The sequence below is a fragment of the Scyliorhinus torazame genome, chromosome 10, assembly GCF_047496885.1.
Source record: "Scyliorhinus torazame isolate Kashiwa2021f chromosome 10, sScyTor2.1, whole genome shotgun sequence".
NCBI classification, from domain to species: domain Eukaryota; kingdom Metazoa; phylum Chordata; class Chondrichthyes; order Carcharhiniformes; family Scyliorhinidae; genus Scyliorhinus; species Scyliorhinus torazame.
This window is the reverse complement of record NC_092716.1, coordinates 39,295,210-39,319,192: the sequence shown is the minus strand read 5'-3', so window position 1 is coordinate 39,319,192 and position 23,983 is coordinate 39,295,210. Positions and strand designations below refer to the sequence as shown.

Here is a 23,983-nt window from a genome sequence, read left to right as displayed (position 1 = left end):
TGTCCCCTTCAGGATTCATGATCTGCAAAGGCCTTTGAAGGAGACCAGTATGTATTCTCAAAATTCAAATTTTATAAAAAATACGCAAAATGAAAACTTGACATAATTAGCTCTAACTGGGGCTATCCCCAACCCTAGTGAGGACTTAATAACCCTATCACTCACCACCACATCAACCATCCACCCATCAGTGGCGGCACGGTAGCAGAGTGGGTAGCACTGTTGCTTCACAGCTCCAGGGTCCCAGTTTTGATTCCCGCTTGGGTTACTGTCTGTGCGTGACTCCATTGTCTGCATGTTCTCCCTGTGTCTGCGTGGGTTTCCTCCGGGTACTCCGGTTTCCTTCCCCAAGTCCCGAAAGACGTGCTGTTGGGTAATTTGGATATTCGGAATTCTCCCTCTGTGTACCCGAACAGGCGCCGGAATGTAGCGACTAAGGGCAAGGATTACAGCACACCTTTTTAAAAAAAGGATAAGACTGTGCACACACCACATCACTTTACCGAATTACACCTTTGTCAGGAGAAAAGACAGCAACATGAAATCAACAGCAAAATCACAAGGAAATAAAGTCCAGAATTTTGTTGAACTGCAAGATAATAACACTATTTATGACCCTTGGAAAGACCAAAGCCATGACAGAATCACTGAAGAACACTCTGACCACTTCAAAGTTACATTGACCGAAGACCCGACATGGCCAGCCTCTTATAACCCCTCACGGCGAGCATTACGGACAGGACAGCTTAAGACCAATTGTCGGGACCTCTGCCTGGCCCCAGGCATTGAAGACTGATACAATGTGCTCTATTGAACCTTCTCTCAAGGATACTTTGCAGTTCATCAAAGTTAGCACAAAAAACCAGTACCACCCAGTGGAGATCATCATCAGAGTAGCATTTACCAGTGTGTACATCAGCCCGATGCATACAACGCCACCAAGGAGCAGGCCCGTTCACCAGCAAAACAGCAACTGCAAGCTGGCCCCCATCCCAACCACCTCCGACCTGTCCAGTCAAATGAGGATTGTCTTTTATTCAACTCAGTCGCGCACGCAAACGCTTGGGCCCTTTTTCTTTTGCATGCACGCTCATGCCACTCTTTCTCTCACATGCACACACACGCTCACGTCTTTATTACGGAGGCCCCGCTACTACCTGTAGGCCACGCGCGCCCTTTCCTTGTTGCTGCTGACCAGCTTCTGGCTGATTCGTCTCCTGACTCATTGTTGGCCGCAGGCTATTCTGCCCAGTAACATGGAGATTGTCCCACTTGATTTAATCAATCAGAGCAAGGCCTCTTGGAGCACTGCATGCTGATGGGCTGACTACTTTTAAAATTTTGTATGTTGTGCGGTCTTCCGTGCCTACACGGCCCCATTCTCTGCCCATCCTCACACTCCCCTACGTCCTCCTTATCGGATGAGGACTGGAATTCACCCCCCCTCCTCCAGCATGTCTCCCCTCTGCTGCATGCTGTTGTGGAGGACTCAGCAGGCCACCACGATCTGGGAGAATCTCCAGCACTATACTAGAGGTCCCACTCCTGAGCAGCCTAGGCACTTAAACCGCATCTTCAGGATCCAAAGCACTGCTCAATCATGCCCCTTGACGCTGCATGGGCGCCGTTGTAGCGAGTCTCCGCGTTGGTCTGTGGCTTCCGGATAGGCGCCATCAGCCACGAACGCAGCGGATAGCCCCTGTCACCCAAGAGCAAACCCCTCAGCTAAGGGTGCTCCACAAAGAGGTCCGGAACCGTTTGAGTGTGCCAGGATGAAGGTGTCGTGCACACTGCCCGGGTATCGGCGCAGCCGTGCATGATGCACATCTCATGGTCACACTCCAGCTGCACATTCATCAAATGGGACCCCTTTTGGCATTCACCGGTCATGTGGTGGCCGCCAGCTTCGCGGACCCCTTGGAGGATCTTCGCGGGCCCCATCTTGGGAACCCCTGGATTAGGATATTCACATAAATTACGCTTTGCTCATTTTAGCCCCTTGCACTTTGAGCTGTTTTTCACCTGATCTTGTTATCTCCTTTTTCCTTAATAACTTTCTACCCCTCTCCATCATCTTTAATAGTCATCAGATTTTATAGTACAGAAAGTAGTCTTCAGCCCATCAGCTAACTCCCTTGGTCCCTCCCCCTAGCATTTCTGATACTATTGGGATATACCTCGTCCTGGAATAAATGTGTTTCAATATTTTAAAGAATCTTTCTTGGCCCCTCCTAGCTCTGACTGCTGTTCACTGGAGGTATTTCCCTAGTAGGGAAAAGTGTCTCTGCTTCTCCGGTCAGACATCCGAATAACCTAGCACATCAGGGTTGGATGACTTGATAAGAGTCCGATCTGTGTATTTGAAGATCCCTTGGTGACCATCTTGCTTTAACTTTAAATGTGCAACAGGCTAAGTGTGGTTGGAAGAGAATTGGGTCCGTTCACAACTTTGTTTAACTGCTCCAACCCCGGGCCTGGTTTCTCTTTGGTGTGGGAATTGATGTTTATCCGGCTGTTTCTGTACAGCCACGTTAGAAGCAGTAACATTGGGCCATAGCTGGCTGTTGTGTTAGGATTGTGGTACGAAGGATGTCAGTGATACAGCTGCATGAAGGGGGCAGAATTGAAGAGTTTCTTGATTGGTAATCATCTATAGGAAATAGAAATATTAACATTCTCAGGTGACAGTGATTTAAACCCTAACGTCCTACTGCTACATTCTCTGGGGAGCTGCAGGTTGGTGAAAATAGATAATACAATGAAAGGCATTCACTGCTGAGAAGGGGGGATAAAAGAATTCTGTTTGGAAAAAGCTGATCTGCTATTATGTTGATATCAGGGGTCAGATAGCACTGCCGTGAACTATTACTGGACATATTTACACGGGGGTAGACGAGGAGATTTAATGAAAATGGTTATGGACAGTGTGAGTGAACTGCTAGAAACCCTGTTCCCAACCTAACTGTCCGCAATCAGTAAGCTTTTGAGAGGCATGTGTTTTAACCACTGAGTGTGTGGACAATTTGAATAACTAGCAGCAAGCTTTTGTGTGTTTAAATAGAAAAAGGCGATTTGTTATTTACATGCTTTCGCCAAAATCAAACATGGCACACAATTCACAGTCGCACACACAAACCCGCTCCAGGAAAGAAGAGAACAGGTCATCAGCAAAAAGAATAATTAATAATTCATGTGATTTGTCTTGTTGTGGAAAACGGGTATTGCTGGCCTGAAAAGAAAATATAGGGTAGTTTAGGGGGAATTCAACCACTGAAATCATATGCCAAAGACGTTTTGGGATTCTCTTAAAGGGTTGGAATTTCTGCAGGTCATGAAGTTAGTTGCTTGTAGACTCGTTACCAAGGAAGTCAGTTTGATGTGTTGCTGGACAGGCTTGAGACATTGCGATGTTACTGCCTCCAGTACTTGGGCATAGGTGTTATTGCCTTTTCATCTGCTGTCTTTCTGCAGGCAGCACTTAAGATTACAAAGGATCAAACAGGGTATGACTCACAACAATTTCAGTTACTTTTCCAAATATGATGATGGTCTTGGGTTGATTAGTCACATCCTTTGTTTCCGAAGAAACCCATTTAATTCAGGAATATTTTGCGATGAATTTAGGAAGGGTGTGGCTGACACCTCTAAATCTGGCATGTATCGTTGTGTCATTGTGAGACAGAGAGACTGTCTTTGAATACGCATGCCAGTTGATCTGACCTTCAGTGGCCATCCCTGCAGCGCTTTGGCCATTTTAAAAACGAAGTGACAATTTTGAAGAGTCCACATTAAATTTGTATCTTGAAAGTTAGGAATATGAAATGTCTTCACTGGGCAGAACAAGATCAATATAATTCTGAATCAATTGGACAATAAAGAAAGACTATTTTCTTTGCAGTCGGTGATGAAGGGTCTTTGATTTCATTTTTTTACCGCATTGTTAGAGCAAGCAATGTTGTGTTGCAGGGAGTGTCGAGTAAAGGGTTAATGTCAGAAGCACGTGATGCTGATGTAATGATGCAACATTACATGATAGCATAACAGGGTTGGTGGAAGAAGTTCCAACCTTGTGCAGAGTTCCCAATATGTGCAGATTAGCCAAACTTGTGCAGAGTTCCCAATATGTACAGATTAGCCAAACTAGACTAATGGTTTTAATAAACTACAGTTTTGAACAGCTCACTTTGGGAGAATAGACAAGCCCCAAAGAACCCTATCAGGACCCCCAAACACACACTGAAACAGAGTAATGGTAATAGATAAATTATTGAAGTGTGGTAAGGGAAAATGCAGAACAATGAGTGCAGTTTAAGGGTGTGTGCGCGTACTTGTGCAGGGAAGGAGCTACGTTGGTGCTACTGGCACTATCAAATAGGATATACAACTCCCGCACCCAACAGCAATGCTGCCCCCTGTCTGTGTCGTGCTGAGCTGTGAATTACTAACACAGCATATCAAAAGAGGAGAGTAGCTAGAAATACCAATTCAATGCCCTTCAGCTGATGAAGTTGACAGTACTGCCTGTGATTTATAACAAAAAAAGCAGAAGGTAACCTGGCAATAAAGTTAGTTCCACCAATGGGAGGGATCAAGAAAAGGAATGCTATGAGCTGCATAAGGTGTGAACACAGGCTGCAATCTGGATGCATTCATAGGACTATTTTGAATAGAATGGAAATGCACAGTTGGCCATCCAACATCTTTAAAAGCAGGTTAATGTTTCAGGTAATGTTGTTGTTAGATGTCATTACTGCAGGAGATGCACAAGAACAATTTGATGAATCAAGTGCGTTTTATTTTCTTGCTCCCCTTTGGTAAATGCTTTGCCATTCTCACTTGGAAGAGTTTCTCTTTGAAAAGGAAATGTCTTCTGCTTGAATTATATTTTCATGGCATTGAAAATTGGAGCATGCAATTCCATATTTAAAATTGCTAACTGGATTGAAGTCCATTCTGTTGTAGAATCCCTTTTTGACATACTTTGGGTGTCTAAGTTAGGTATAAGGTAAATCTGAACAATGCAAATAGAATTTTAAAACCTGCTCTAGGAATTTCATGGGTTTTTAATGTTTCCATATTTGCTTTGAATTCTTCTGTCCATCGTAATGACGTGTCTTTCATCTTAGGAGTGTAACATCACAGAGCAGATTGGAGCTGAAAGTCTGGAACAGTCATACCTTGAAAAATGAACTCTTTGGCAATGTAGTTATTGATGTCTGTGACATTTTAAAGAAGAACAATGAGAAGTGTGAGTTTCTTTTTCTGTACAATTTTACTGGTTGTGAAGACTTGCATGCTAAAATTAATGTTGTCATTATTGAACAAAAATCATTTACCAAATGGTTGCAGTATTTGCTATCCACTGTTTTCACTTACCTGATTTTTAAAAAAATGAATAAAGTTTGTATTGCGAACGTCCAACAAGTGGGTAGAAATCTGGCTGTTTTAAATTGTTGGCAAAAGCTATCCAGATCTCAAAGACTTGATTATGGTGTGAGACTTGCTGACGCTTACTTGAGTATAAGAAACGAGTACTTGGAGAGGAAACTCAAATGTTAACAGCATTAGTGACGGCAGCTCAAACAGTGTGGCTGATGTGTTGCAGTCTGTGCCTAAAGGCACAGCATACAAACTGCCAGAGTTGAGAACAAATAAATGCTTTGCTGTTCTACATTACGATATTAACCATTTAGAGAGAAATTAACAATGTACTGGAGTAAACTAGCTGTAATCATTTTGAGAGGTTCTTTTTCTCTTCCTCAGTTTTCAGATCATAAATGATTTAGTCTACCCATTTAGCTACAACAGTAGATTATTGAGTTGAGAAAGATGATAGTTCTGTTCATGACCAATGACTCACTGACCAATGGTACTGGGATTATTTTGATTATGGAGTATTGTGGGATTGTAAATTTTAGGGGCTCATAATTTTGGAGAAATCAGCACTCTAAACCTTTTTTATTCAATGCTGTTGTGAAATAGTACTTTTGGATTCTTTTTTGCATAATATGTCACAGAACAATTAGTATTGTTGTTATTTCAACCTAATTTGTTTGAGGCTTTTATTGTTTCCACTTCTGCACATTGTTCAAGTTTTGCACAGTTGGTCACTTGAGAGAACAGATGTGCAGGTAACCTGCTCCTTCTGACACTGCTCTCAGACAATAGCTTGGCTCTGTGAGTTCCCAGCCTTTTACAAATGTTCCTTTGCTTTATGGGTGACAAGCTGATAATTGCTCAACATGTCTCCCTGGTGGCATTGTTGAGATCAGGAACTTGAGAATTATGGACATAGACCTATGGTGTACTGATCCATTATACTGGAACTTAGAATGCTGTCTTCTGGTATCAAGTGAGCTGCTTTATCGTGTGCAGTGTTGAAATTCTGGAGTGTTGTTTATGCACCAATCCAGGCAAGTGGCAAGTATTGCATCACACGCCTGACTTGTGTTGTGTCGATGTTTTATGGGCTTTGGGAGTCAGGAAGTGAGTTACTTGCTGCGGAATTCCCAACTTCTGTCATACGCTTGTAGCCATGCTATTTATGTAGCTGAATTAAGTTTCTGGTCAGTGGTAACACCCCCCCCCCCCCCCCCCCCCCTCCCCCAACGATTTTAATAGTGATGGATTCAGTGGTGTTGATGCAATGTAATATCAAGGGGAAATGGTTAGGTTCTCTCTTGGTGAAACCAATGAGACAGGCAAGAGCACACTGGGGCTGTAGGAGCAAGAGCAGACCATTCAGCTCTTCAAACCTGCACTGTGCTATTCAATAAAATCATGGCAGATCTGATTGTGGTCCCCAATCCACTTTCCTCCTGACTCCCTCGTCAATCAAAAATCTATCTAAGTTAACCGTGAATAAATTCAATGACCCAGTCTCTCCTACTCTCTGGGAAAGAGAATTCCATAAAGTAACAACCCTTTAAGAGAAAAAGCTTCTCTCATCTCAGTCTTAAATGGAAGACCCCTATTTTTAAACTGTATCCCCTAGTTCTAGACTCTTTTATGAGGGGAAACATCCTCTCAGACATGTCTAAGAGCTTGGTGTACAGGGCAAAAATTTGGTTTACAGATTACACAAAACTTGGAAGTGTTGGTGAGGAGGATGGTGTAGAACTTTAACGGGGCATAGAAAAGTTGGTGGAATGGGCAGACAGGTGGCAGATGAAGTTCAATGCAGAGAAATGTGAAGTGATTCATTTTAGTAGGAAGAACATAGAGAAAACTTAGGTACAACCAGGAAAGGGGCGCCGAAGCAGAGGGAGCTGGGTGTATATGTGTATATCCATTGAAGATAGCAAGACAGATTGGGAGAGCAGTCAATAAAGTATACAGTATCCTTGGTTTTATTAATAGGGGCATAGATTACAAGAGAAAGGGGATGATGTTGAATTTGTGTAAGTCACTGTTTCGGTCTCAGCTAGAGTATTGCGGCCAGTCTGGACACTGCATTTTAGGAAGGACGTGAAGGCCTTCGAGAGAGTGCAAGAATGACAAACTTCAGTTTTGAAGTTAGGACTGTTCTCTTTGGAGAAAAGAGGTTTGAGAAGAGATTTGGTAGTGGTATTCAAATTTGTGAGGCATTTGGACAGACTAGATAGGCAAAAACTTGTGAAAGGATTCAGAATGAGAGGACACAGGTTGAAAGTGATTTGCAAAAGTAGCAGCTTGTCCACTATCCACAATATATCAGTCAGGAGTATGTTGGAATAATCTCCACTTATCCGGCTGAGTGCAGCTCCGACATTCAAACTCAACAGCATCTAGGACAAAAGCAGCCCAGCTGATTGGCACCCCATCCACCACCTTAAACATTCACTCCCTCCACCCCACTGCACAATGGCAGCAGTGTGTACCATATATAAACAATTCACCGCAGCTCCTTCAACAGCACCTTCCAAATTGCCCCCCCCCCCAACTCTAGCACCTAGATGAACAAGGGCAGCGGATGCACGGGACACCACCACCTGCATGTTGCCCTTCAAGCCACACATCATCCTGACTTGGAACATTATCGCCATTGCTTCACTGTCACTGGGTCAAAATCCTAGAACTCCCTAACAGCATTGTAGGTGCACCTACATCATATGGACTGCAATGGTTCAAGAAGGAGGTTCATCATACCCTCTTGAGGGCAATGAGGAATGGGCAATAAATATTGGCCAATCCAGCTATGCCCATATCCTGTGAAAGAATATTTAAAAAAAAAAACACTGAGGTACTTCAACAGTACAGAAGCAGGAGCTGTGTTCATAATGTTTATGAGAGGGATTTCCAGCCTCCCCGAACAGGCGCCGGAATGTGGCGACTAGGGGCTTTTCACAGTAACTTCATTGAAGCCTACTCGTGACAATAAGCGATTTTCATTCATTTCATTTCAGTCATTTCGGTATTAGCATTTATTTTGGCATGAGAGTGAGTTGAAAGTTTAATTAGTAGTCAACTATTTTTACTTGTCTCTTCCATGTTTCTAACTGTTTAGTGTCAACTGTGAATCAGTCATTAGTGCATTTGCTTCTGAATAGGAAGATTGTGGGTTCAAATCTCACCCCAGGGCTTGCTGGCGGGGGGAGAGGAATCAAGGCTGACACTCCAGTGGTGTTAGGAGTTACAGTTTTCTAGATTAAATGGTAAACTGAACACTGTAACTCCTGCCACTGACTGCAAAGATGTCAGGAATGGTTCCGCACGTGCATTGTAGCTGCTGGTGCAAGTGTGACTGACTCTAATGTCTTTCCACTCCGTGGCAGGACAGTCCGAGCTGTCCCGATGGCTGCAGAGCATCAAATACCACTTCAGATCTCTACTTTATTATGGGGGATAAACTTGCTGAATTTACAATGCATCAGAAATGTACAAAATGGAATTAGAGATTATAGGTTTAAGTAACAGTGCTCTGAAGCAAATTGGAAAGGTTTTGTCAAGGCAATTCCTGGCTAGCTCAGTTGGTAATTAATGGGCTCTAAACCCTGAGCCATGGTCTAAGCTCCAACATTCGGCAATGATTATTTTAATTTAATATTGTTTGCTTATTTACCAAAGACTACATCCGGGAGCAGTACGGTGGTGCAGTGGTTAGCACAGCTGCCTCATGGCACTGAGGTCCCAGGTTCGACCCCGGCTCTGGGTCACTGTCCGTGTAAAGTTTGCACATTCTCCCGATGTTTGCGTGGGTTTCGCCCTCACAGCCCAAAGATGTGCAGCGTAGGTGGATTGGCCATGTTAAATTGCCCCTTAATTGGAAAAAATGAATTGGGTACTCTAAATTTATTGAAAAAAAGACTACATCCGTTTGAAGAAAATTGAATAAATCCTTTTGATATAATCTGTAAAAAGTCCTATGAAAGACATACCTCGTTTTCCTCTGAGAATTTTAAGGATAATGATTGACAAGTGAACAGAACATCTTGGGTAACAGCCAGTGAATATGTTTTAATTTACTCCCTAATGCCAGATTTCAGTTTCTGACTCTAATTTAAATTTAGGATATCTGTCTGCTTGCAAATGAAGAATGTCAAAGACTAACTGTGGCTGACAGGGAATCTGCATATATGCAGGAAGTGCCCCCCCTAGTGTTGCGACACAAATATGCGCAGCCCGAATTGAGGCTCTGTCTTCCCCATCAGATGGACGGAAACAATCACGTTTTGAAGAACATCTGGGGAGTTTTCCTGGCAGTGAGTAAGCCTCGGGTTCACTCTGGCTTCTAGTTTGATTTGGCCTGCAAATTGCAAGAGAAACTGACGACTCACTCAAAAAGTTAAAGGTTAATTTATTGTATCCATGATCACAGATATAAAATGGGCACAGATTTAAAATAAATTATAGATTAGACAGGATGAGAAAGAAGAAAAAAGAACATTTTAAACAAAGTACTTAATTTCTCTACTCCCATCAAATACATGCTTCAGCAGTTTGTAACATCAGATTGCATAAATGTTACCTGTCCTTCAATCACCCTGAAATGGCCGGCTCCTGTTAATTACAGTCTTCTTCCAATAACATGTTTAGTTTCAAAGTTCAGGTTTATTTTTAAGCAGGTTGAGAACAAGCATTTGTTCCCATTGCACTGCAGTTTTCAATGCATGATGGCTAAATTGGCCAAACCTGTGCAGTAGAAAATTCCTTTCCTGTTCGGCATGGCCAATATTTATCCTTCAATCAACATCGCAAAAACAGATTATGTGATGATCATCTGCTAGTGAAAATAAAGATAGTTTTAAGGGACTTGCAATTGTATTGGTAAACATTAGAAATAAAGTATAGTTTTAAGTGGGTTTAATTTAATGTTTCTGTGCCTGGAAGGGTAAAACCTAGAGTTAGATGAATGCTGGACAAAGGTGTTTGTATGTGTGGGGGTTGGTTCAGTCCCAACTGTGTCCCTATTGTGCATCGAGTGGGTTGTGGCATGAAGAGTAAATAGAAGTAAGTACAGGAGGGCACTTTCCAGAGTGGAGGGCTTTCCTCTGTTAGTTTTAACTCAAAGCCAGGACAGTTGGAGACAGGACCTTGAGGAGTGTATGTCTCACAACGCTTTCAGAAGAAAGACTGGACAGGGTGCGAGCTGCAAAGAGGCAGACTTCCTAAAGTACAAGTTACAGTCCAGATAACCAGGGAATTGGGACAGCAAGAATGTTTAAGATGGCTGGAGTGGTTAGCTAAGATATTCACAAGAATTCAAGAAAGAGTAAACCAAGTGTTCTGAGTTAAAGATACAATTTCAGTCATCAAATAGAAGGGGCAGCAGCCTTCAAAGGTAAAGCAAACATCTGAAGCCACTTTAATAGAGTCTGGGAATTAGGAGTTAAAGCAATTGTGAGCCATTTGCTCAGCAGTCAAGACAAAGAAATCCTAAAAGGGGTGGTGTAAAATCCTGGGGTGGTGTAAAATCTTGGACTGGATTCACTGTCAAAAGTGGAGAGGATGTTTGGCTTAAAAGTGTCATTTGTAAAATCTGGACTGGATTTTGGACTACAGTCTGCTGAGGGAAAGCATTATTATGAGAGAAGATTTTAAAGCCTGTTTTTGGGAGTGGAGTTTGGAAACTCTTGTGATCATCTTTTGGGGGGATTCTGAGGAGATAGCCACAGATACTAATTTGGGTTCAGAGTGGGGTGTGTATATTTGACCACAGTCATCTTCTGTGCTTAAAAGGGACTTTTGGTGTTAATAAGACTATTGTAGCTTACGATGTACTTTGTAATCCATGTTAATCTTTTAAATGTGTGTGTACTTGTTAAGGTAACGAGAGGGAGGTAAATTTTTCCATGTTCAATAAATGTTTTTTTTCTTCTTGTTGAAACCAATTAGTAGTCCAATGACTCGGTTCCTCTTTTATTAAAAAAAGTAAAAGTCACTCTTTTGAGCCAGGGTTCCATTTTGGGATCTTCCCGTCCAGTTATAATATCAATTGGGATTATAACACATCACATTGCTGCCTGTGGGAGCTTGTTCTATGAACTAGCTGTGTGCAAAGTGGCTGCTGCATTTCTTAAATTATGACCGTGACTACAATTCAAAAGTACTTATTGGCAGTAAAGCACTTTTGCAATGACTGTCGTCATGAAAGATGCTAAATAAATGCAAATTGTCTTTTGCACATCAATTATCTAGTTGTACAAGTCAGTAGTAAGGTGGATGAGAAACTCTGGAGAGTTTGTTACCCCTTTTCTGAGAGGACATCAACGCTGGGGATATGCTTAAAGGCCGACCACCTCAACTCTTTTGTCTTCAGCATTGAGGCAAATGGGGGATACATGTAGTAAAAAAGTAGATCTCTTCTGCATGGAAGGCAATATTTGGTCAAAATTTATAAATATCTTTGGTGAAACATGTTAATAGTTCTAATTTCATAATCTCCATAAAATTGGATCCTTCAACGAAAGAAAAAAAATTGTTTATGTGGCACCTTTTGTGACCCAGGGACATCCCAAATGCTTGACAGACAATTACGTCTCTCTGGAGTATATTCACTGTTTTAATGTATGAACCATGGTACCAAATGGAACCAAAATATCACTCAAGAAATGATCGAATGGGCAGCATGGTAGCACAGTTGCTTCACATTCGATTCACGGCTTGGGTCACTGTCTGTGCAGAGCCTGCAAGTTCTCCCCGTGTTTACGTGGGTTTCCTCCGGGTGCTTCGGTTTCCTCCCACAGTACAAAGATGTGCAGGTTAGGTGGATTGGCTATGCTAAATTGCCCTTAGTGTCCAAAAACGGTTAGGTGTGGTTACGGGTATAGGGTGGAGGTGGAGGAATAGCGTGCAGGTGTGGGCTTAGGTCGGGTGCTCTTTTCAAGGGCCGGTGCAGACTCGATGGGCCGAATGGCCTCCTTCTGCACGTAAATTTGATGATATGTGTATGGCATTGGTTGAGTGATAAATGTTGGCTGGTGTTAGGAGAACATATCTGCTGTGCTTTAAATAATTCTGTCCGATTTTTATTTCCGCCTGAGAGGCGGAATAAAAGGATTTCTCAAGTTGGTTTAACTTATGGAGGACAGCACCTCTGAGTGTGCAGCACTCCCTCAATACTTAGGAGAGAAAGACATTCAAAATAAACTTGCTCGTTTGTGAAATAGTACTGTTGTATATTGGAACTCCATTCCCACAGGGATTTTGTTAAGTGGTTGCAATATCAGATCATCTCCAGTAAGAAGACAGCAACTGGAAACAGTGTGTACTTCATTCAGCTCCTACATTATCAGTGCACCGTTCCAAGTTAACACCGTACCGTGTTACCAAGTTAACACCGTACCGTGTTAAATAGTCAATCACTGTTATATAAAATTTTGACTTTATCAAGTTAACTACCGTATTTCATAACTTAATTGTTGAATAATTCTTCACTCAGCATTACCTTATGAGAGAGTCCTTTAACAACCAAATTATAGAGGCTGTATCCTTCAGAGGGGAGGTTACACTTAGCGAAGATCCCCCAGCTAGTAATTCCTATTTATGGTGTACAATTGGCTACAGATATGCATATTACAGTTTATAATTTTACAGCCATTCCCAGCTTCAATAATCCTTTGTGTGCCAGTACGTTGAACTGCAAATCAGTTGATCGCATTTCTTACTGTATTTTACTTGTGTAGACATTGCTTTTAGAAAATAAATTCAATCTCCTGCGGCTCTATTAGATGCAGACGGAAGAATGGTTGGGAGACTGCATCTGTAACCTGACATGGTATCAAATTTTTAAAATAAAGATTTCTAGGTTCTCAACATGGTTTTGTTATGTGAACCTGCAATTCAATTTATTTTTGTCCTTTTCCCCCAAATTTAACTGTATTTTCTGTTTCCTCCAGGTCAAAGAAACAGCTGTGATCTCTTCCTTGTTGTTGCTCTTATTAGCCTTAGTTTTATTAGCTCTGATTGTGTCACCTTTGCTCACGAGTCACCAGGTATCTTTCGGATACCGCCACGTGGTTCAAGCTTGAGTTATGATTAATAAGACAGCACACCGCTTAGTAAGATTGAAATCAACGGTCATTTATTATGTACAGCAATAAAGACTTACACAATAATCCTACTTTCTATATCACTACCTACCACTACTGGCCAATACTTAACTTTTGGGGATGGCCCACCAGGTCAGGGAAACGAATGGCTTATCGAATTGGGTCTGGCCTGCGGGATTCAAAAGGCTGATACGGGTCGATGGCTAGGGGTCTCTATCGGGTAGCGATCGCTGGAGTCAAACTTACGGTTTCTGGTCGATGTTCTTGCGAAGGTTGCGAGCAGGAGAAGAAGGGAGAGAAGGGCCGATCTGAACTTGGCCCCTCATTTTATAGGGCCCAGGGGCTTCCCGTCTCTTGGGGCGGACCTTGACCCTGAGTCCCAAGTGATTGGACTTGTTCCCAATCACTGGGTTCAATATGCTCCAATAATGGGGCGATTCCTTGATCGGGGGGTGGTCGTTCACCTGTCTTTGTCTCGGCCACTGCTGGCGCCGAGAGGTCTGGCCCGGCATTCAATTGCTAATATGTTGCAATTGTTCCCGGGGATAGCCGATTAAACTGCAGATGGCTGGGTTGATGTGCTGCTAATGGTCGCAGGTATCGATCTGGGCCGACTTCCCCAGAGCCGAATACGCTATTCTGTCTGCAGCTGTCCGTTTGTGCCCTGTTGGCTGCTTTTCCCATCAGCCTTTTCGGTTAGCCATTTTATATCGGGTTTTGGCCAAATTAATCGGGAATCAGCCATTTTAGGTGGCTACATAGTCTTGTTGCATTTTGTGTTTGATTCATATAATCATGCCCGGATCAATTTATTGCTCTTGTCCTGATTAGTATAATGAATTTGCTGACCCAACTGCATGAGGGAATATTTTGACTTTGGGATATTGTAGTATTCATAGTGAGCTTTAGCATCAACAATATTTCAAAATCGACTTCCGGTTGCGGCTATGCTGAGCTAAGTCGCACGTTCGGCAGCTCCCGCCAGAAATGGACTTTTGGGCTCTTTTTAGGGGCCCCAGCGGCATTTGTTCGACGGTTTCCAGTGTGGGAAGGTGACAATACGATTTCCCCGGCACTGTATGGATTGGACCAGGAGTGGAGTGATGAAAAAAGGGATTTTGGTCCAGCGAAAAGTGCGAGGGAGAAAAACCAAGATGGCGGCGGGTGGAGACCAGGCAGCGCGGGCGCAGTGGTCGCAAGAGCAGCAGGAGTTTCTCAAGCGCTGCTTCACGGAATTGAAAGCAGAGCTGTTGGAGCCGATGAAGGCTTCGATCGACAAGCTGGTCGAGACCCAGAAGGCCCAAAGGGCGGCGATCCGGGAGGTGCGGCAGAAGGCCTCGGAGAATGAGGACGAGATATTGGGCCTGGCGGTGAAGGTAGAGGCGCATGAGGCGCTGCATAAGAAATGGCAGGAGAAGTTCAAAGACATGGAGACTCGGTCAAGGAGGAAGACCCTGCGGATTCTGGGTTTCCTGGAGGGAGTGGAGGGGTCGGATGCTGGAGCATACGGGGTCACGATGCTGAACACTTTGATGGGCGCGGGTGCCTTCCCGAGGCCCCTGGAGCTGGATGGGGCCCACCGAGTCCTGGCGAGGAGGCCCAAGTCTAACGAGCTGCCGCGGGTGGTATTGGTGCGGTTCCACCGCTTGGTGGACAGGGAGTGTGTCCTCAGATGGGCATAAAAGGAGCGGAACAGCAGGTGGGAGAATGCAGAGGTCCGTATATACCAGGACTGGAGCGCGGAGGTGGTCAAGAAGAGGGCCGGGTACAATCGGGCTAAGGCGATTCTGCAGCGGAAGGGGGTGAAATTTGCAGCCGGCGCGACTGTGGGTCACGTTTAAGGACCGGCACCATTACTTTGAGATGCCGGAGGAGGCGTGGACCTTTATCCAGGCCGAAAAGTTGGACACGGACTGAGGGTCGGTTGTGAGGGGATGTCGCGGAGTGGTTACTTTGCTTTGGGGGATGTTCTGTTCTGTTCTGTTTCCTTGGGTGCTGGGTGGGGGAGAGTGAAATGGTTCGAAGTGGGGGTTCTGTGAGAGTGTGGGCGTCGGTGGTTGGAAAGACGGGGCCCTGTTGGGGGGGGAGGGGAGACGGGAGGCCCGAGGTGGGGGAGCTGGGATAAGGCCGCAAAAGGGAGCTGCGCCAGAGAGGGCGAGGCCGGTTTGATGGAAAGCGCAGGCTTTTTCCCGCGCTAGGGAAGGAAGGGGGTGGGGCCGGAGGGGAAGGGCGGTGTTGGAGAGGAGCGCCCGCTGATGGACAGGAGTGGGGGGGAGACTACCACACTGGGGGGTTGATGGAGTGGCGGGAGTGGCCGGGGGCAGCAGCAGTCAGCTGACTTACGGGAGTGCTATGGGGGAGCAACACAGCTGGGGGGGACCTAGCTGGGCGGGGGGGGTGGGGGAGGAGAGAAAGAGTACTGGGTTGCTGCTGCATTGGCCAAAGGGGAGCTCGGAGAGAGAGTCGGGGTGGCGATTTGCTGCTGGGGGGGTAATGGAGAGGGCGGGATGCGCGGGCACATGGCTGGCCTAGAAAAGGGGATGGCTAATCGTCAGGGGGGGAGCGTGGGAAGCCCCCTGATCCGGCTGATAACTTGGAATGTGAGAGGCCTGAACGGGCCGGTCAAGAGGGCCCGTGTGTTCGCGCACCTGAAGGGACTGAAGGCAGATGTGGTTATGCTCCAGGAGACGCATTTGAGGGCGGCAGATCAGGTTAGGCTAAGAAAGGGGTGGGTAGGGCAGGTTTTTCACTCTGGGTTGGATGCAAAGAATCGAGGGGTGGCGATCTTGGTGGGGAAGCAGGTGTCATTTGAGGTGCTGAACATCGTGGCAGACAATGGAGGCAAGTATGTGATGGTGAGTGGTAAGCTGCAGGGGGTGCGGGTGGTATTAGTGAATGTATATGCCCCGAATTGTGACGTTACCAGATTTGTGCGGCGCATGTTGGGCCGGATTCCGGACCTGGAGGCAGGGAGCTTGATAATGGGGGGGGGGGGACTTTAACACTGTACTGGATCCAGCATTGGACCGCTCCAGGTCCAGGACAGGTAAGAGGCCGATGGCGGCCAAGGTGCTGAGGGGGTTTATGGACCAGATGGGAGGAGTGGACCCATGGAGGTTTGTCAGGCCGGGGGCCAGGGAATTTTCTTTTTTTTCCCACGTCCATAAAGCCTACTCCCGGATAGACATCTTCATTATGAGAGGGCACTAATCCCGAGGGTGGAGGGCACGGAGTATTCGGCCATAACCATCTCAGAACATGCCCCGCATTGGGTGGAGCTGGAGCTAGGGGAGGAGAGGGACCAGCGCCTGGATGTGTGCTTGCTGGCGGATGAGGAGGTGAGCAGGCAGATCCGGGGGTGCATTGAAAGCTATCTAGAGGCTAACGATAATGGGGAGGTGGGGGTGGTCTGGGAGGCGCTGAAGGCGGTGATTAGGAGAGAGCTAATCTCCACTAGGGCCCACAAGGAGAGGAGAGAGAGGGAGAGATTGGTGGGGGAGATTTTAAGGGTGGATAGGAGGTATGCAGAGGTCCCCGAGGAGAGACTACTCAAGAAGCGACGAAGCCTCCAGGCCCAGTTCGACCTGTTGACCACCAAGAAGGCAGAAGTGCAGTGGAGGAAAGTGCAAGGGACGGTATATGAGTACGGGGAGAAGGCTAGCCGGATGTTGGCACACTAGCTTCGGAAGCAGGAGCATTAATATATATTATAAATAGCTGGGATCCTAGCACCGATCCCTGTGTTACTCCACTTGTTCCTGCCTGTCAATTTGAAAAGGACCCGTTAATTCTTACACTTTGTTCCTGTCTGCCAACTAGTTTTCTATCCATCTCAATACATTACCCCTGATACCATGAGCTTTAATTTTACACGCTAATCTCCTATGCGGGACTTTGTCAAAAGCCTCCTGAAAGTCCAAATAAACCACATCCACTCGCTCCCACTCATCAACTATACTAGTTGCATCCTTGGAAGATTTACGGTAGATTTGTCAAGTATGATTTCCCCTTCATAAATCGATGCAGATTCTTCCGATCCTGCCCCTGTTTTCTAAATGCCCTACTATAAAATCTTTGATAATGAATTATAGAATTCCCCCACTATCGACGTCAGGTTTACTGATCTTTAACTCCCTGTTTTCTCTCTACCTCCAGTTTTAAATCGTGGATTTACATTAGCTATCCTGCAATCTGTAGGAATTGTTCCAAAAGCTATAGAATCCTGGAAGATGGCCACCAATGCATCTACTATTTCTAAAGCCATTTTCTTAAATACTCTGGGATGTCGATCATCAGGCCCTGGGGAATTATCAGCCTTCAATCCCATCGATTTCCCCAACACCATTTGTCTGCTTCTCTTGATCGACTTTAGTTTCTCCCTCTCATTAATCCCTACATTCCCCAGAACCAAAGTATGTGTTTAGTTGCTTAGCCATTTATTTGTCCCCCATTATAAATTCCCTTATTTCTGCCTGTGAGGGACCTACATTTGACTTTGCCAATCTTTTTCCCTTCATGTACCTAAAGGAACTTGCAGCGAGTTTTTATGTTCCCTGCAAGCTTACTCTCATACTCTATTTTCCCTTTCTTGATCAATCCCTTGGTCCTTCTTTGCTGAATTCTAAACTGCTCCCAACCCTCAGGCCTGTTGTTTCTCTTGGCCAATTTATATGCTTCTTCTTTGGATTGAATACTATTTCTAATTTCCCTTGCAAGCCATTCCCATTTCATTTTTGTGCCAGACAGGAATAAACAATTGTTGCAGTTCCCCCATGCACTCCTTGAATGGTTGCCATTGTCTAACCACAGTCATCCCTTTAAGTAATGCTTCTCAATCAGTCAGAGCCAACACGTGCCTCATATCATCGTAGTTTCCTTTATTAAGATTCAGGACCCTGATGGGCGGCACGGGGTGCAGTGGTTAGCACTGCTGCCTCATGGCGCAGAGGACCTTTGTTCGATCCTGGCTCTGGGTCACTGTCCGTGTGGAGTTTGCACATTCTCCCCGTGTCTGCGTGGGTCTCGCCCCCACAACCCGAAGATGTGCAGCGTAGGTGAATTGGCCATGCTAAATTGCCCCTTAATTGGAAAAAAAAATTGGTTATTCTAAATTAATATAAAAAAAGATTCAGGACCCTAGTCACAGAATCAACTGCTTCACTCTCCATCTTGATAAAATTCTATCATATTATGGTCGCTCATTCCCAAGGAGCGTCGCACAACTAGATTGCCAACGATTCTGCTCTCATTACACAGTACTCAGTCTATGGCCTGTTCTCCAGTTGGTTCCTCATATTATTGGTTCATCCCTTATACACTCCAGGAATTCCTTCTCTACGGTATTGTGACTAATTTGATTTGGCCAATCTACATGCAGAGTAAAATCACCCATAATTACAGATGTTCCTTTATTGCGTGTGTCGTCTCTAATTTCCTGTTTAATGCCATTCCCAACATCACCACTACAGTTTGGGAGTCTATATACAACGCCCACTAACTTTCTTTTGCCCTTTGGGTTTCTCAGCTCTGCCCATACAGATTCCATATTTTTGGAGCTAATATCCTTCCTTGTGTTAATTTCCTCTTTAACCAGCACTGCAACTCCATCACTGTTTCCTTTTTGTCTGTCCTTCCGAAATACTCCGTACCCTTGGACGTTCAGTTCCCATCCCTGTTCGCCCTGCAGCCATGTCTCCGTAATTACTATTATATCATACCCGTTTACATCTATCTGCGATTAATTCATCCACTTTATTGCAACTGCTCCGCACGTTAAGGCACAAAGCCTTTAAGCTTGTCTTTTTAACATTTGTCATTCCCAATATTTTTCCTTGTGGCCCTGTTTGAATCTGGCCCTTGTTTTCTCTGCCTATCACTTTTCTTATTCCTCTTTCTGTCTTTTGTTTTTGTACTTGTTTTCTCCTCCCCTGACTCCTTGCATAGGTTCCCATCCCCCTGCCTTTTTAGTTAAAACCCTCCCCAGCCACTCTAGTGAGTACACCTCCTAGGACCTCAGTCTCAATCCTGCCCAGGTGTAATACGTCCAGTTTGTACTGGTCCCACCTCCCCCAGAACCAGTCCTGATGTCCCAGTAATCTGAAATCCTCCCCCTCACACCATCTCTTCAACCACATATTCATCCGATATATCCTACTATTTCTACTCTGACTAGCATGTGACACTGGAGTAATCCTGAGATCACTACTGTTGAGGTCCGACTTCTCAACTTTCTTCATAATCTCTATATTCTGCTTTTCGGACATCATTCCTTTTCTTAACTCAAGATGCTAATACCAATGTGTGTGGGATGTTAATACCAATGTGTGTATCCCGACCACTAGCTGTTCACTCTCCCCCTCCCAGAATGCTCCAAGGCATCCTTGACCCCAGCACTAGTGAGGCAACATATCATCCTGGAGTCTTGTTTGCGGCAACAGGAAAGCGTATCTATTCCCCATGAAACTGAATTCCCTGTAACTATTGCATTCCAACACTTTGTACTCTTCCTCTCTGCATTAGAACCAACTGTGCTGCAATAAATTTGGCTGTTGCTGCTTTCCCCTGAGAGTTCTCCTCAACAGTATCTAAGGTGGTATGCCCATTTTGCAGGAGAATGGTCACAGGAGATTCCTGCAATGTCTGTTAACTCTCTTCCTTTGTCTGGTGGTCACTCATTCTTTTCCTACCTCTGGTGTCAGCCTGCGGCATGACCACCTCTCTCTATCTCCATGCTCCACAGTGTCCCCAGCCGCCGCTCCAGCTCCGAAACCCGGGCTTCCAGGAACTGCAGCTGGAGACACTTCCTGCACACATGCTGGCCCCGGGCACCAGAAATGTTTCCAGCTTCCCACATGGAGCAAGAGGAGAAAACCACTCCACCGATACAACAATATCTTTTATTGTACCGTACCAAGTTACCACAAAAGCATCCATACTCCACTATAAAAGCTGTATTACACCAAATAACAGAACTCTGTTCCACAAAAAGTATCTAAACTCACGGCTTTGACCTAAATACCACCCGTGAAGATGCAAAGTGATCAGTTTCTCTCTTGGTAAATTCTGATGTCTTCTCTGAGTCCTGGATCCAGGACGCTGCTTCCTATGACAGATAATTCCTGCAGGTTATTGCTCCAGAAGTTCCGTTGTCCCCCCCTTCTTTTACAGTCCTTGGTGGCATGGATCATGCTTCCAGTCATGTCAGGACAAGCACTAATCAAGTACTGTCTTTTTGGTCACGAATGTTCAAGGAATTGTGACATCCTCGGGGTCATATTTCACTGCCCATTCAAAGCATAGCAACAGCCACTGTCCAATCAGCTCTTGTGCCTGTTGTTCTCTGCAGACCCCTGCAGCCTTGCTGTTCCTACATTCCTCAACTTGATACAGAGTTAGCCCTTTTAACCATTGGGCTTTGCTGGTGTTGTTACGAATACCCATCAGGCTGCAACTGTACATCAGAAGCATTCAACCCTATGCAAGGGTAGCTGTTTGAGACCTTAGTCAACAGCAGGATAAGCTGCTTTTCACCCCCAGAAAGCCACATGTGTGAAGAAAGATGGCTTTTAAAAAAACAGTTTTGTTCTCCCTCAGAAGCAACCCCAAAGAGATATGTGAGACTGTTATGGTAACTGTTACTGGATATTGTATATAGATTTTAAAAACCTTTCAAATGTTGTGGAATTTCAGGGAGAATTAACTCTGAAGGTAGTGTTTGGAACTGGGTAAAGTTGGTGATACCGTGTATAGCCATTGTTTTAGTTAAGTGTACTTCAATTTGTCTTTATTGTTTAAGAAACACTTGATTTAAAATCACTACAAAACACCTTTGACATTCCCTGGATTTCAAATCTTTCCTCACATGATATCAAATTGCAAAATGCACGAGGGCAGTTGTTTCAGGTTTCCCTTCTGGGATTTGGAATAACTCGGCGTTTACCATCCGCTGTGTTCACGCTAAACACACATTTTTGAGGAATATGTGACATATTTGGTAACTTTATTATAACATACATTTTTACATAGTTTGATCCATGTATACTTGGAAAGGGAGTTCTAATTCCATCAGTGGTTCTGGTAACTGGAGAATAATTGGTCTATAAAATCAGTTATATAATACCATGAGTGTAAATCCAAGCGTTGAACATAATATTTAATTGAGGGCCTGGATACCAAATTTCTAGTTATGGAATTTTAAATCTAACTCATTTAATTGTCTATATGCAACAATCCGTGAATTGTACTAAAAATAACTAAATCCATAACGCTACGGTGAAATAAGCGTCTAAGTTTCTTACATAAAAACTGAAGGAGCGCAATTATAAACTCTAATGTTAACCTTCCCCTTTCCAAAATATCACTTCATGTATTCATAACCTACTCTTTGTTTACTGAGTCTAACGCAGCAGCTTTATGTCAAGTTATGTAAGTGACTCAAAACGATTGAAATGCTAAAATTTGATTTCAAGTGGTATATTTTAATTTTGTGTACAGGAGTTCAGTATCAGCATGCCTAAGATTTGGAGGAGTTTTTAATCTCTCATAGTTTTGTTCAGGAAAAAGTTTTCCTTGATCTACCTCCATGTCTTCACCCGTCCCAGTCATCTCTTCTATTGGTCAACTGAATTGTGGATCCATTGTCACAGAATCAGTGTTAACAATTCAGTTTCATGGGGAAAGGGGAGGAGAATTTGCCTGTCTTCCAGCATAGCTGGATTAACAGAATCACAGCCAACTATTTTCTCTTTGTGTTTAAACACATCTGGCAGGCAGATTGGAGTGTCAGTTGAGCGTTGAATTTCAGGCTGTGAACAGACTATTTCTTAGAATTACATTTTGTTATAATTTACCATATGCTTTCTCAAATTCAGAGTGTCACTTGGAAGTTAAACTGGGGAATACATCTTGAGCCCTGCCAAGTGAGAGTTGATTATTTTTTTCTGTTTATATTCTGTACAGGATAATTGCAGATTCATGTGCGCTTTCCTTCTGATCAATATTAACTTCAAAGACGTTCAAAAACCAGCTGTTTGTAGTAAGAAATATTTCACAGCAGTTACGCAGTTGTAGTAAGAAATATTTCACAGCAGTTACGCTTGCATTGAGTTCTCTCCGACTGTTATTGTTTCTGCAGTGGACCTTCCTAATGTTGGACCAGGGTCTCGGGTGTGGGCTTGAGTTCTGTTAAACTCAAGAAATGTATTTGAAAGAACGTTCAGTCAAATCTGCCATGAGGTACACTCCCTGTCCAATGTCGAGACTGCTTACCTCAACCTCCGCACATCATCTGCTTGCATCCTACTGAATCTCAAGGATCAACCTTCAATTCCTCTCCCAAGTTGCTGCCTTCTTGCTAGGATGCTGCTTGAAGGGCAACATTCACATCTCATTGGATGCCTTTGCAAATTCCCATTACTAATGTGAAATTTGTCTGTTTACTCAAACTTCAAGAGTGGGGTGGGAATGATCCCATTTAGCTCGCTTTCCACTGGCCACACTGCTGTAAATCCGTCAAAGAATTTTCAGCAGTAATGCTAAACTTTCTTAACCAAAATAATTGCTGTGCCCTATTTTACTGTCTTTGGTTGCAATCAGCCAACCTACAATCAACTGACCAGCAATTTAGGTTGTTACTTCCTTCTGTGCTCATGTTAAATATTTTAAAAGGAGCTTAAATTGTAAAAATCACAAATGAATATTTAATTCCTGACTCATCAAAGCGCGTTATCTTAAATCAAAATAAAGGAATCTTTCCCAAGGATGAGTAAAATATTTAATCGTCTGAGCAATCAATATGAAGAAATAGTCATCATCGGCATCCCAGCCACAGGATGTGGTTTTACTTTGTCAACACAGTCACCTAAAATAGACTCAAAGCATGAATGAACAATAAGTCTGTTCATCTAAAGGGTCCTATTTCAGCAGTCATGAAGGGATTATTAAAACAGTATTGACTGTCTCTTGCTAAACTTATTGTACTTGCATTCGCTGTTGTTCACATATGTTCATATAATGGCTCTTTGATTTATTTTTCTTCTGGCAATAAAACCTTACACTAGTCTCCAATTGTTTTTGTGAATACAACTTGGCCCATATACTTAAACAAAATGTGCAGTAATAGTTTTAACCCTTCAATATTTTAGTGGAAAAATGTCACGATATCTGTCATTTTGTGCCAAACTTGAAACTTTATTTCGCAGGCTGCTCTGCATTTTGCTTCTTAACTCAGTAAGAAAGTGCAGATGGGCTTGGACTCAATCTAATTCATAGTTACCACTAAGAGCCATCACTTTTAAGATATATTATTGTGATTATTTAGCCGCCATGATTTGGATGGAAGTCCCTTCATTGCATGAGTTCTGTGATAATTGGAAAAAAAATTCGTTTGATTAGAATCATATTTGCCGTAGACTTTTAAATGAAAGTTCTTTCTCGCAACTGAGCTGTGATGGTGAGTCTTTATGTTGACATTCTCCTGCCCTGCATAATTTCTCTGCAAAGTGTTATTGTTGAAG

At 43.9% G+C, this 23,983-nt stretch overlaps 1 protein-coding gene across 1 annotated transcript in view; it reads left to right on the top strand.

Moving 5' to 3' along the window:
- wwp2 (WW domain containing E3 ubiquitin protein ligase 2) overlaps positions 1 to 23,983 on the top strand; it is a 307,842-nt gene that overhangs the window by 62,355 nt on the left and 221,504 nt on the right. Inside the window, exon 4 of the mRNA XM_072517953.1 lies at positions 5,127 to 5,248. Within this exon, the coding sequence (XP_072374054.1) occupies positions 5,127 to 5,248 (122 nt within the window). The remainder of the gene's footprint in view (positions 1 to 5,126; positions 5,249 to 23,983) is intronic.